This window comes from Anomaloglossus baeobatrachus, chromosome 4 (genome assembly GCF_048569485.1).
Source record: "Anomaloglossus baeobatrachus isolate aAnoBae1 chromosome 4, aAnoBae1.hap1, whole genome shotgun sequence".
Lineage (NCBI taxonomy): Eukaryota > Metazoa > Chordata > Amphibia > Anura > Aromobatidae > Anomaloglossus > Anomaloglossus baeobatrachus.
This window is the reverse complement of record NC_134356.1, coordinates 430,837,611-430,852,037: the sequence shown is the minus strand read 5'-3', so window position 1 is coordinate 430,852,037 and position 14,427 is coordinate 430,837,611. Positions and strand designations below refer to the sequence as shown.

General features: G+C 44.9%; 1 protein-coding gene across 1 annotated transcript in view; it reads left to right on the top strand.

Moving 5' to 3' along the window:
* The window catches only part of GOLGB1 (golgin B1), a 90,649-nt gene that overhangs the window by 37,029 nt on the left and 39,193 nt on the right, over positions 1-14,427 (top strand). The window contains exons 8-10 of the mRNA XM_075345450.1: positions 6,918-6,979; positions 7,097-12,192; positions 12,297-14,085. Of these exons, the coding sequence (XP_075201565.1) occupies positions 6,918-6,979; positions 7,097-12,192; positions 12,297-14,085 (6,947 nt within the window). The remainder of the gene's footprint in view (positions 1-6,917; positions 6,980-7,096; positions 12,193-12,296; positions 14,086-14,427) is intronic.

Sequence of the window (14,427 nt, the reverse complement as noted above, 5' to 3'; positions counted from 1 at the left end):
GCCTGTAAGCAGAGAAGAGACCTTCGGGAAACAGGAACGCTTGTAACCAGCAAACAGAGTAGACCTTTGAGAAAGGTTAGAAAACTTGGAACTTGTCCTGAACCGGTAGTATGTACTGGATCCACGCCATAGTCTGAGAAACCCCTGGGATAGGGCTTGACTAAAACCGGGTCTGAGTACAGCTATCGGGGGGTAACACATTGGCCCCTGCAGGTGAAGGAAAGTGTCCGGAGGAGAGTGTTTAAGGCAGTGGGAAAAGGAAACTATCAGTAAGAAGTGAGCTGTAAAGAGAACCTGTAACGTTAGAATTGTGGTACTGAAGTAAACCTGCTGTTGAGAATTGGATGCATCAAAGCATGGAAACCTTGTACAATAAACTGTTTAGTTTATCAGCTGCCTTTCAACGGCACTTTTCTGTGAATGATAAAGGAGCCGGCGAGCCGAAGGAGAAAGGCGTTGCTGAGAGCCAAGGTGCTGATATGGATGTGTCCCTGCCACTCACTCTGCCCACCAAACACTCCTGCTTTACTAGTGACGGTCGGGCCGGGGGTCGGCCTGTCGCCCTTAGGGCAGGAGACCACAACTACACCCCTCGAGGCGCCCCCTGCCCCCGTTACATGTACATGTCCCCTCTGAATTGTTAAGCGCTGCGGAATATGTTGGCGCTATAGAAATAAAACTTTATTATTAATAATAATATTATTATTACAAACTACAATTAAAGCCTTTGTGTAGAGTGATTGTACGGTTATCTTCATCCACTCTGCTCGATTGTCTTGCTAACCTCCAGACAACTAACACCAAAACTCAATTTCTTTCAGAACCATTTTCACCATCTAAATTTCAACGCTAGACTTTGGGCATTATTAGTGTAACATAATTGTAAAATCTAATAGTAATATATCAAATTCAATGGTATTTTTCCTTTCTCTGACTCCTCATTGGGGGACACAGGACCATGGGTGTTATGCTGCCTATCCATAGGAAGACACTAAGTAGATGCAAAAGCATAGCTCCTCCTCTGCAGTATACACCCCCTGGCCAGGCAGCCTCAGTTTTAGCTTAGTGTCTGTAGGAGGCACTTCCTTTCAAGGTTTGTTATTTTTTGAGGGCGACGGTTTCCATTTGGGACCGATCTCCCACTACCATCAACGGGCGGGAATGTGGAGTGTCGCCTCCACGTACCCCCTCCTGCGACGCTGCATCCTGGGCAGGACGACGGGTTCCACAGACACCGATTTTCCAAAGCCCAGGGTAGAGGCCTATGCCCCTATAGCACAATTCCTCAGCCCCTCTTTGCAGGCTCTGAGTTGAATATGGCACCGGCGTGACTGGACACAGCAAGCTGAATCTGCTATTTTCACTGCCTGGAAAGCAGGGTTTAAGGTGAGATCCCCCCTGACTGGTTTCCCAGACAAAGGGAGAAAAGACGCTGCAGGGAAGGCCCTAGGACATCTACAGTATTTATTATAAGAAAGTCCCTTGCTGGGTGCAAGGAGGAGAGAAGGATCCTGAACACACAGGGTTAACTTTTCTCTAGCTTGCTGGCTGGAGGAGGGGGAAGTCACTCCTGTTTGCAGAGAATCTGCACAGATAATTTCCCGGTGGCAGGGGGAGTGCACAGAGCTCAGGGACTCACGCTGTTTATTTGCTCTGTTTATTTGCTCGAGCAGAAAAGCCGGCTGATAACCACCAGTGACAAGCTGTGTGCTGACTGGAGGGAGAGGTAGGAAAACTATCAGAAGCTCCCTTCCCACCGTTTTTTACTACCCACAGCGGGGGGGGGGGCACTGACTTCATCTTCGCGCTCTTTTAGCGCTAAGCCCCGCCCCCGCGGCCGCGATAAGCCATGCCCGCCTCAGGAATGCGTGCGAAGATCTCCATAGAGCTTCATTCTTCCCAGAGGACAGGGCCTAGGCTGATTCGGGTAAGGTGCTTGCTTCACTTGCAGCTCTGCTGAGCATTGTTCCCCCTCCTGGCATACTCCTATTAGGAACATGCAGAATTCTAAGGGCACTAAGAGTGCTAAAGCCCACATAGTCTATTATTCAGCCTGCACTGCCTGCCACGCTGAGTTACCACGTAAACACACCTCTTCTCTCTGTTAGTCCTGTGTCCCTATAGCTCCCCAAGACCCCCCTGCCACCACCGCCGCAACCGTCAGCCCAGTGCCTAGGGCTCCCAGCCCACCGGAATGAGCACAGTTTCTGTCCCAATCCATGGAAAAACTGTCACAGAACCTGGTGCTGGCTATGCAATGTCGTCCTCCACACCCTTCTGGGTCCCTGGACGGAACGCAGGCTGAGGATACCCCTATGGAGGATCCTTCTGAGGTAATCCGGGCACATGCTTCACCGGTTGCAGGGATCAGGAAAAGAGCACACGGCCGGTTGTCTCCAGCGGGCTCTCCCTCGGGAGCACACAGGACAGGCTCTCCCACACGCTCCACGGCTTCTGAAGAGATGGAGGAGGGAGAATGCTGTTTGTACCAGGATGATTCCTTGGTTTCACCCTCCCCAGATGATCAAACTGCAATAGACTCCCTTATAGCAGCAATCAACCAAGCTCTGCATGTGGAGGATCCCCCATCCACTACCACTGACCATGTGGTCCCCTTTTAAGAGGGCAAGGAAACCCCAATAGGTTTTCGCTGATCACCCAGAGTTTCAGGATCTCCTCATAAAGCAAAGGGAGAAGCCTGACAGGCGCTTCGGTAACCGTAAACTTATGGAGTCCCGGTACCCTTTTGCCCCACCTACCCCTAAGGGCTGGGCCGATCCGTCCTCTGTCGACCCCCCCCCCCCTCCCCCTGGTCTGCCACCTTGCCACAAAAACGCTCCTGTCGTTACCCGATGGTTCCTCCATCAAGAACCCGACAGACAGGTGGAGCACCTCGCCCGCTCTGCCTTTTGAGGCTGCGGGTTCCTCCCTCTTGCCCTCCTTTGCCTCTGTGTGGGTCGCAAAGGCGATCTCGGTCTAGGCAGAATCCCTTAACACTTCGCTTGAGGAATCCCAGTTCCCTCATTCCGTCACAGAGGTAACAGCTCAAATTGCCGCTGCGGCGGAGTACCTCATGCAGGCCTCCATTGATGCTGCTACCTGCGCAGCGTTTGCCGCCTCAAATACCATAGCCATCCGTAGAGCTCTCTGGCTCCGACAATGGCGAGCGGACTTTGCTTCCAAGAAGTCTCTCACGGGCCTTCCCTTTTTTCCAGACCGATTGACGAACGTCTGGACAAGCTCATTTCTGACGCCACAGGAGGAAAAAGTACCTCCCTTCCCCAGCTGAAACCCAGGACGACCTTCACCAGACGTCCACAGTCCTCGTTCCGCTCCTTTCGGAACTCATTTGGTTGGTCGACATCCCGCTCTGCCCCCGCCACTAGCCGCGGACTAGGCAGGGACCGACCTTCTCAGCTCTCCCCGAAACCCACTTCGTGATGGCAGCCTAGACCGAAACAGTCCAGGACTAGGGAGACTCGTCCACAACGTTTTCCCCCCTCATGACTCCTTTGGCGCCCCGAAGACACACTCGTTGTAGGATAGTCGACTGCGGCTTTTTCAACACATCTGGGCTGCCGCCTCAGACGACAAATGGGTGCAAGACCTTGTGTCTTCCGGTTACCACATAGAATTTCGGACCAGACCCCCGAGTCGGTTCCTTCTCTCAAACCCCCCAAAGACTCGAAAACGACGCGAGGCCTTTTTCTCAGCAATCCACTTGCTCCAAACAGCAGGAGTGATAATACCTGTCTCGGACGACGAGAAGTTCAGGGGTTTTTATTCCAACCTCTTTGTGGTCCCCAAAAAGGATGGGGTCAGTTCAACCCATCCTGGACCTCAAACACCTGAACAAACATGTGCACGTACGGAGATTCAGAATGGAGTCCCTAAGGTCCATTATTGCATCCATGGTCGAAGGGGAATTCCTCACCTCCATAGATATAAAGGACGCGTACCTGCACATACCCATCGCTCCAGATCACCAAAAGTTCCTCCGCTTCGTAGTTCAGGACTCCCATTTTCAATTCGTAGCCCTACCCTTCGGCCTTGCCACCGCACCAAGGGTCTTCACCAAAGTCATGGCGGCCGCCATGAGCGTCCTTCACGCCAGGGGAGTAGTCGTTCTCCCTTACTTGGACGACTTCCTCATCAAGGCCCCTCCTTACGCGACTGCTCAACCAGCGTACAGATCACCTTGGACACCCTAACCCGCTTAGGGTGGCTATTGATTCTAGACAAATCATCCCTGGTCCCAGCACGATCCATTACCTTCCTGGGCATGTCCCTGGACACCCGTCGGGGCTTGATCTATCTCCCTCAGGACAAGGCGATCGCGCTTCGACAAGCGGTACGCTGCCTTCTACGTCCTCAGTCTCGCTCCATTCGATTCAGCAGGATGGTGGTGGCTATGGAGGCAGTACCTTTTTGCTCAACTGCACCTCCGCCCACTGCAGCTAGTCCTTCTAGCTGCCTGGGACAAGAGCCCCTTTTCCCTGGACAAACATCTTCACCTGACACCTTCAGTCAGGTATGCACTCCGCTGGTGGCTTCGGTCCTCATCCCTATCGAAGGGGAGATCTTTTCTCCCAGTGAACTGGCTGGTCCTGACCACGGACGCCAGCCTCCTAGGCTGGGGAGCAGTGTACCGGCACCACACTACTCAAGGACGTTGGACGCCCCAGGAGTCTTCCCTACCCATAAACATCCTGGAAATCCGAGCGATCTTCCTCACGCTCAGGGCGTTCTGCCCTCTGCTAGCGGGTCGTCAGATTCGAGTCCAATCGGACAATGCGACAGGTGTAGCCTATATCAATCGGCAGGGGGGCACCCGCAGCAAAGCGGCTTATCTCGAGGCCCACAAGATCCTCAGCTGGGCCGAGTCGACGGGGTCAGTGATATCAGCGGTACACATACCGGGGGTATAGAACTGGGCAGTAGACTTTCTAAGTCGCCAAGGCCTGGCTGCCGGAGAATGGTCTCTCCACCCAGAAGTGTTTCTACACATCTGCACTCGCTGGGGCACACCAGACGTGGATCTAATGGCCTCAAGGTTGAATGCAAAGGTACCCGCGTTCATAGCCAGGTCACGCGACCCGCAGTCCATTGGCGCGGATAATCAGGAAGATCAAGGCAGAGGGAGTCCCGGTGATGCTGATCGCACCGGACTGGCCCAGGCGCGCCTGGTACGCCGAATTAGTACAAATGCTCGCAAACGTACCGCGGCGCCTTCCAGACATCCCAGTCTTGCTGACCCAAGGGCCCATTTCCAATCAGAACTCCAGAGCCCTGAAGCTGACGGCATGGCCATTGAGACCTGGGTATTAACAAGAGTGGGATTCTCCCCCGCGGTTATTTCCACCATGATCAGCGCCCGAAAGCCTGCTTCATCCCGCATTTACCACCGTACGTGGATAATCTTCCTTTCATGGTGCAGAGAAACTAACGTACAGCCTATTCCTCTGGCCATCCCTAGAATTCTCGACTTTCTACAGTCTGGCTTGCAAGCGGGGTTGGCTCTCAGTTCCCTTAAAGGGCAGGTCTCAGCGCTCTCAGTCTTCTGCCAATGCCGCCTGGCTCAAAAACCGCAAGTCAAGACCTTCCTCCAGGGCGTTTCCCATCTAGTTCCCCCGTACAAACGGCCGCTGGACCCATGGGACCTCAATCTCGTTCTGGACGCTCTCCAGAGGTCTCCCTTTGAACCTCTCAAGGAATCCTCCCTTACCTTCCAGGACAGAAGAGCAACATTCCTGGTGGCAATTACAACCATCAGACGGGTTTCGGAGCTGGCAGCACTCTCTTGCCGCAAGCCTTTTCTGATCTTTCACCAGGACAAGGTGGTTCTATGCCCCCTTCCGGATTTTCTTCCAAAGGTTCCTACCCCGTTTCATTTGAATGAGGACATTGTTCTGCCTTCCTTTTGTCCACACCCAGTTCATAGGGTGGAAAGGTCTCTGCATTCGTTGGACCTCGTCAGAGCTCTCAGATATTACATATCCAGGACAGCCCCCTTTAGGAAAACGGACTCTTTGTTCGTCATTCCTGAGGGGCCTAAGAAGGGACAGGCAGCTTCAAAGGCAACTCTGGCTCGCTGGATTCGCTCTGCGATCCAGGAAGTCTACCGCTTGCAACTCAAGCCCATTCCTAATGGGCTGCGGGCTCAGTCCACGCGAGCAGTTGGCGCTTCGTGGGCCATTCGGCATCAGGCTTCAGTGGAACAGGTGTGTAAGGCTGCGACCTGGTCTAGCCTACATACTTTTTCAAAGCATTAGAGTCCATACCCAGTTTTCAGCTGAGGCAAATCTGGGTAGGAAAATTCTGCAAACGGCAGTAGAGCACCTCTCTCAGTAGGCGCTCCAGGCTGTCTGGGACTGGTTCCTAGTCCTTGGGTTGCGTTATCTTGTTTTTTACTTTTCCCACCCATGGACTGCTTTAGGACGTCCCATGGTCCTGTGTCCCCCAATGAGGCGTCAGAGAAAAACGGATTTTTGTGTACTCACCGTAAAATCGTTTTCTCTTAGCCATCATTGGGGGACGCAGCACCCACCCTGTTGCCCTGTTGGGCCTTGGTTCTCTCAGTACCTTATTTGGTTATGACTCTTCTTTTCTCTTGTTCCTCTGAGAAGTTTTTACTGTTTTGTTTTTTTTTTTTTCTCCTACTGCTTGTGTACTAAAACTGAGGCTGCCTGGCCTGGCCAGGGGGTGTATACTGCAGAGGAGGAGCTATGCTTTTGCATCTACTTAGTGTCCTCCTATGGATAGGCAGCATAACACCCATGGTCCTGTGTCCCCCAATGATGGCTAGGAGAAAACTATTTTACAGTGAGTACACAAAAATCCGTTTTTACCATCTAACTAATGGCTGATTTTAAATTTCCATATTTTTAAATCTTAACATTACAAATCTTTTTTCATAGGTGAAGATTCTAATTTCCTATCATCTCCAGAAGTATATCAAGAATCAGTGGTGAGCCACCAGGTGAGCTACTGGTTTAACTATTGAGTGTGAAACTCTGGACGCCTATTGTGTACGCAGTTTAGGTAATTTTTAAGTACAGTAGTTTATACCATGACAATTTCCATTTTTGTTTTTCAGAAATTGCAATCCACTGTCTTGAATGTCCAAACTAGTTCAGTGTCTCAGGAGCTTGTTCTTAATGTTGCCAGTGAAGATTTAAAGGAAAAGCAACTGTCTATCCTTATGATGGACCTACTAGATACTCAAGAAGAAATAAATAGGCTCAAAGGAGAGCTACCAGTGGAAGGAAACGTAAATGAATGCTCACTAACTGACCAAGCTATAGAGAAGAACAAGAATATATCGGTTGAAGATGACTCGCAAATCCAGATGCATGATCTTTCTAATCTCACATCTCAGGATATTACTGTAAATAAAGATGATGAAATTCTTTTAATGAAAAATATGGTTGCAGAGCTGCAAAGTCAAATAGAGTCTGTAACATCCGAGAGAGAGCAAATTTCATTAAAGCTTGAGGCCCTTCAAAACAAAGAGGATACTATTGAAGTTTCATCCACATATGAGCTTTTAGAGAGTGAAAAGCAACAACTGACAACCTATGAAAGTCAAAATATACTTGTAGAACAAGTAAAGAGTTTGGAAAATGAGTCAAAGTCTAAAGACTTAAAGATTATTGCTTTACAGAAAGACCTAGACCATATGAGTCTGCTACTGTCTGAAAAGAATGAACTTTCAAAACTACAGGTAACCCAGTTAGAAAAGAAGGAGCAGCACATTGGAAGCCTAAACGAAATACTTGGCCTTAGTCAAAATAAGGAGGAGAGACTCTCTGAAGAACTTGCTACTAATGAACGTGAAAAAGTCTCACTTCAAGAATTGCTTTCACAAAAAATAACAGAGATACAAGACCTTCAAGAATCAATTATTGAGAAGGATCGACAAGTTGAAGAGATAAGCCACAGCTTATCTGACAAGGTGGTCCTTCTAAATGAGGAAAAGTATTCCATGACCAAGGAAATAAAATCCCTGAAAGAACAGTTGAACACAACCATCCAAGATCAAAATGGAATGGGGGAAGAATTAATACAGACATTAAGAACAGAAAATATAGAAATCCATTTACAAATTGAAAACGTTACTAAAGAGAAATGTCACCTTCAGGAGATGTTTGAATCTGTTCAAAGCGAATTTGCTGAGTTAAATAGACATTTGGAAACTACAAAATTGAGCCTTGTCCAAAACCAAGAAATGGTTAAGATTGTACAGGAAGAGCGGGAAATACTGCAGATGCAATTACAAGATCAGAAATGTGGACTTTTGAAGAAAGAGAAGGAGTATGAGGAGCTGCAGATTCAGTTAGATATTGAAAGAAATGACCATGTACAAGAGCTACAACTCCTTATTGAGAAACAACAAAATAGTTTAGAAGTTATTAATGGTTTGCAAGGAGAAAAATGTATTTTAGAGAGTCAGCTGCAGTCTTACATAAGCAAATCAGAACAGGATGCAAGAGAGGTGGGATTGAAAGAGAGCAACGAGCATCAGACTCAACTAGAGGGTCATAAAAAAGAGATTGAGCAGCTAAAGAGAAAGTTACAAGCTGCACTAACTAGTCGAAAAGAGCTAAATCGCAAAATCTCTAAATTAGAGAAAGAAATGGTAAACTCTGCAGTGAATCAAGACAAAGACTTTACTGGTAATAGTGATGTTGATGTACAATCATTTTCTGAAGAGATATGTGAGCAAAACATCACAGATGATTGTCTGAAAAAGCAACTATCTGAAAGGGAATCTGACCTGGAAATTGCCCAAAAAGAACTGGCTGAGAAAAGTGCAGCTAATGAGCAGTATCAAAAATTGATTGACGAATTAACATTAGAGCTAAAAGATAAATCGAGACAGATTGATTTTTTAAAAACCGAGCAAACAGAGAGCATATCAGCAGAAACTCCTGTGTCACATGCTGTAGATCAAGAGGCAAGAATTCGTTTTGAAAACAAAATCACAACGCTAGAGGAAGAGAAAGAAATATTACAAAAAAAAGTACAAGAGGTATTGAATTCTCGCAGAGATACCATTAAGAAGGCGCAAGAGAAAGACCGCCACCACCGTGAGCAGCTAAAGCAACACAAAGAAGACTTTAATCTCTTGCTAGAAAAGTATGAACAACTACAATTAAATCAAAAGTCACATCAGATTAATGAAGTAATTCATGAAGAGAGCGGAACTCAAACTATGAGGCCAGGAGAATCACAATATACCAATACTAATATTTTTGAAGATGCTGTTTCAATGAATGTTTCAGATGAGAATGCTGAAGATTCACATTGGGGGACGGACTGGGTAGATTTTTCATCTGCAAATATTGAGAACCCTGCGGCCAACAAGTCAGCTATTTTAGATTTAAAGGGTGAAGATAACCAAATGCAAATGGAAGTCTTTCAGTCCCAAAAAAATGAACTTGAATTTAAAGCTTTGCAACTAGAAGAAAAACTAAGTAGTAATTTGGAAGAAATTTCACATATGCAGAATAGTATGGAACAATTAAATAGAGACCTGCAAGCTGAAAAAGAAAAAAATGTGAATTTAGAAATACATGCATCTACCCTGAAAGCAGAGATGGAAAGCAGTAACCAGACAATATCTCAGGTAAATGAAGATACCATAGGGAGTTTAAAGGAAGAATTAATGCAAAAGGTGGAGAATATCGGACAACTTCACAAGGAGCTGGAAGTTGTAAATGGAGCTCTTAAGAGTGCAGATATGTTGTTGGCTGAGAAAGATGACACTATCCTGTCCCTTCAAACTCAAGTAGAAGTTAGGGCTAAAGAGCATGAAGAGCTCCACAGAAAACTTGAAGTACAGTCTCTCGAATCACAGAGTAAGCTGGATGAAGAGGTGGAAGAAGCAAAGGGCAAGCAACAGCTTCAAAGAAAGCTTCAGGCTGCACTGATCTCTAGAAAAGAAGCTCTTAAAGAAAACAAGACTTTAAAACTGGAATTGTACACAGTTTCAAATCTCAAGGCTGACTTGTCTAACCGATTACAAAATTCAGAGGATCTAGTTAACCAACTAAGTGTTGAAAAAGAATCTTTGCTTAAGACCTTATCTGCTCAGAATGAAGAAAGGGACAAAATTATTTCTGAAATTGACAAGCATTTACTGGAAAACCAAAACTTAGTATCTTCTTGTGAAAGCCTAAAACTAGCTTTGACCAGTATGACCCAAGATAAAGAAGATTTAGGAAAAGAGATGGAATCTATAAAATTGTCTCAAAATTCTGAGATCTCGGAGTGGCAAGAAAAGCTTACAGACCTGCAGAAGGAGTATGAGACACTGCTACAATCTTATGAGAATGTAAGCAATGAAATAGACAGGATGAAACGTGCATTGGAAACGGTGAGACAGGAAAAGCAAGAGTTATTTAGTAAGATAAAAAGTGTAGAGACTGAAAAGAAAGATGTAGAGAAACAACTGGAAGAATCCGAACAGGAGATTGAAAATATGAAAGAAAAAATGAGGAAATTTGCCAAATCTAAGCAACAGAAAATACTTGAACTGGAAGAAGAAAATGACCGATTAAGAGGAGAATTGCAACCAGTAGTGGGAGTGCAGCACTATGATTCAGCTAGTACAGAAACTTCAAAACTAAAAGAAGAGCTAGATAAGCTCCACTCAGAAAACCATAGTCTGTTACTTCAGTTACAACAGGCAATGTCTGAAAAAGATGGTGTAATGCAAGAAATCGAATCGCTGAGACTACAGTTACATAACGTTGAGTCTATTGCAGAAATGAGTGTGCGGGAACCTACATCTGAAATACACGAAGAGGTCTTAATTAAAAATGAGATTGAGGTGACTGGCTCACAACTAATGGGAGCAGAAGAACAGCAGGCCTATGTAGAGTCAGCTGCAGAACACAAGATAACCCAACCACAAGAAGCCTTGGAGGAAGATTCAAAAATGAAGGAACTGATACAAAATTTGGAGTACAATGCTAAGATCAAGCAAAATGAAATTGAGAGGTTGAATGGAGAAATCAAGGTTTTGATTGAGGATAAGTTAAATTTGGAGACTCAGCTGAAAGATGGACAAAGTAGAGTTACTAAAATGGAAATAGAAATTGTACAGTTGGAAAAGAAGCATCAACTAGCTGTTGGTGACCTGGATGAAGTCAGCACGCAGAAACGTGCCATTGAACTTGAAAAAGATGAGCTGGAAGAGAGACTAATGAACCAGATGGCTGAGCTCAATGGAAGCATTGGAAATTTCCAGCAAGACGCAATGGATTTGGAGGTAAAAAATGACAGCCTACAAAGAGATTTAGAAAACCTTAAACTCCAGTTAGAGGAGGAAAAACGTGTACTAGAAAGACAGAAGATTGATGCTCTGTCGGAGGCTCAAAAGGAGTATGTAGAAAAGTTAAAATCTGCAAGTCAGAGTGCAAAAGGCAGGAAAACGCAGTCAAAGGAGCTTCAGGAGCTGCTCAAAGAAAAGCAGCAAGAGGTTCGACACTTGCAAAAAGATTGCATACACTATCAAGAGACCATTAGTGGTTTAGAAAGAACAATTAAAGCGCTTGAATTTGATCACAATAATTGTGAAAAAGAAAAACTGATCTCTAATGATAAAGTAATGAAAGCAACGGAGGACACAAACAAGGCTCAAAATGATCTAGCCTCTTTTCGTGTGCTGCTTGATGACACACAAAGTGAGGCAGCAAGGGTCCTCGCAGAAAACCAGAAACTGAAAGATGAAATGAGGACCATAGCTGAAAATACAACAGTATTGTTGAAAATGAAAGAGGAGGATCTGGAAAAGAGACTTCATATTGAGCGAGACAAACATATGAAACAGGTAATGAATTTACAAGAGAAAATAAACTTGCTACAACAAGAAAAAGACCACCTTGAGGGGTCTATTGTCAATTTACAGAGCCGGATAAGGGAAAAGGACAAAGAAATGAAGGACTTACAAGGTGAATTAAACCAAAATATAGCTAAGCTTGCAGCCTTTACTCGTAGCATGTGTTCTTTGCAAAATGATAGAGACCGCGTTATAGAAGAATCCAAAGAGTGGAGTGAGAAGTTAACTGATGCAATGCATAAAAAGGACACTGAGCTAAACGACAAAGAGAAAGTTTGTGTGGATCTTAAAAATGAGTTGATACAGATCACCACTCAACTTGAAGAACTTAAGGCTGAAGTAACGAGGTATGCTTTGTATTTTTTTTTTTAATCTCCAATTCTTATATATTTACATTTTTCCTTTAAACTATATTTACTAATTTCTCCATCTATTGTAATTTTATTTCCAGAATTCACACAGAGAATAAGGAACTTGTCACAAGACAGCAGACAGAATCAGAAGTCTACCTAAAAACAAGAGACTCTCTTTTGGAAGAGAAGGCAATCCTTTCATCCTCTTTGGAGGAAGAGTGTAAGAATCACAGTGCCTGTCTGCAGGAACTAAAACTGCGCACTCAGGAAGCAAATGATAGGCACAATCAGTTGGAAGCTCTTGAAATAAAAGTAAACCAGATTAAATCTGAAAATGAGAACCTGTTGGAAGCAGTAAAAAGATTAGAGACAGAAGTCCAAAACTGGAAGTTGCACAATGAGCAAATTCAAAGTGATCTGCAGGCTTCTAAATCTCTGACAGAACAGTTGCACACAGAACTGGAGCAAAAGGAGCAAGATGTGGTCCAGTTGTTAAATTCACGTGATGAAGCTGTGAGTACAGCCGTTGGGGAGCTGCAAGATGTGCATGCTATTGAATGCAAGAACCTGCAAGATAGACTTAAAGAAACTGAGAAGGAGACATTAGACATGCAGGATAAATTAAAAAAAATAAAAATTCAATTGAAAGTTTCGCAAGAGGAGGTTGGCCAAAGTAAAGGTCAGCTAGACTCCTTTACTAAGTCTATGTGCTCACTACAGGAGGAGAGAGAACGTGTGTTAGGTGACTATCAACAGTTAGAGCAACGTCATCTTGATGCAATTCTTGCCAAAGATGGTCTAATTCAAGAGGCAGCAGCAGAGAGCAACAAGCTACGTGAAGAATTAAGACTCCTTCGTAGCCGTACTGATGATTTAAATGCCCAAAATGCTAAATTGAATGCCCAGCTCACACGCTACCGGGAGGACTTGAAGGAGCTTATTTCATTGAAGGATTCTCAACTTAAACAGCTCCTGGGTGAAAAATTGCAGGAGATTGAAAGGCTAAGACATGACCAAAATAACCAAGAGCAGCAGTTGATTCAAGAAAAAGGCCAACGAGAGATTTTACAACAGGAGCTAGATGTAAGCAAACTGGAAACGCAAAAGATGCTGGAAGAGATTGACAACCTAAAACTCTACGTATCGCAACTGCAAATTGAAATGGGGACGCAAGGAACCCAGCTTGAGCAAGACAAGCAAGAGATGCAGAATTTAAAAGATGAACTGATAAAGATGCAAACAGAGTTGACACATTTACAAGAGGAAAGCTCTCGCATACAGGTAGAAGCTGAACAGCGAGTGCAGCATGCAGAAGATGAATTAAATAAGAAAGTAAGAAGCATGCAACACGATACTGGAGTCCTGCGTAATGAGACTGAGACTGCATCGGAACGAGTAGCCGAGCTTGCAAGAGATCTTATGGAATCAGAACAGCGATTGCTAACTGCAAATGAAGAAATATCTGGTCTTAAAGCTCAGCTGCAGGCATTTGGAGGCTCAATGAGGTCTTTGCAGGACAGTCATGATTTAGCTCAGGAAGAAACACAAAGGCTGCAGGAGCAGCTGACAGAAGTAACTGTCCTGAATACACAGCTTAATGCTGTGAACACAGAAAAGGACCGTCTCAATGCTATGTTATCTGAAAGCAAAGAGCAGCAATATACCTTGGAAATGCAGCTTAATGATATAACCAATACTTTACAATCCAGGGAAGAAGAAATGTCTAGGATCACATCTGAACTTCACACCTCGCAGACACAGCTACAAGATATGTCCAAGGCAATGACTAATCTGCAGGAAAATAATAATAGATTGCAAAGCACCTTGAAGGCCCCACGAAAGGAAATTGAAAGACGTTTGCAGAGTCCTTCTCAAAAAGAAGCACAGGTACGGTAGAAAACCACAAAATAGTAGTACCTTGATCTTGTAATACAAATTTAATTTAAAAAAATACAAAATATTAAAATCTACTTAAGAGTAGAATAGAAAGTTGAAAAGAGAAAATGCGCCTCCACAAAAATTGCACTTCTGGAACATTTCTGACAGAGGTGCATAAAAATTTGTGTGATACTCCTTAACACTAGAAGTCCCAGAAATTTCGAGCTCCCCCCTGAAGTCCCGAAAGAGGGTCAAATGACATACAATAATCTGAATAGAACTAACTTGAAACTAAATGGCTAAACTCAATGGAAAACCACAACCTCCTTTGGTGCGACAGTAATGGCCTTA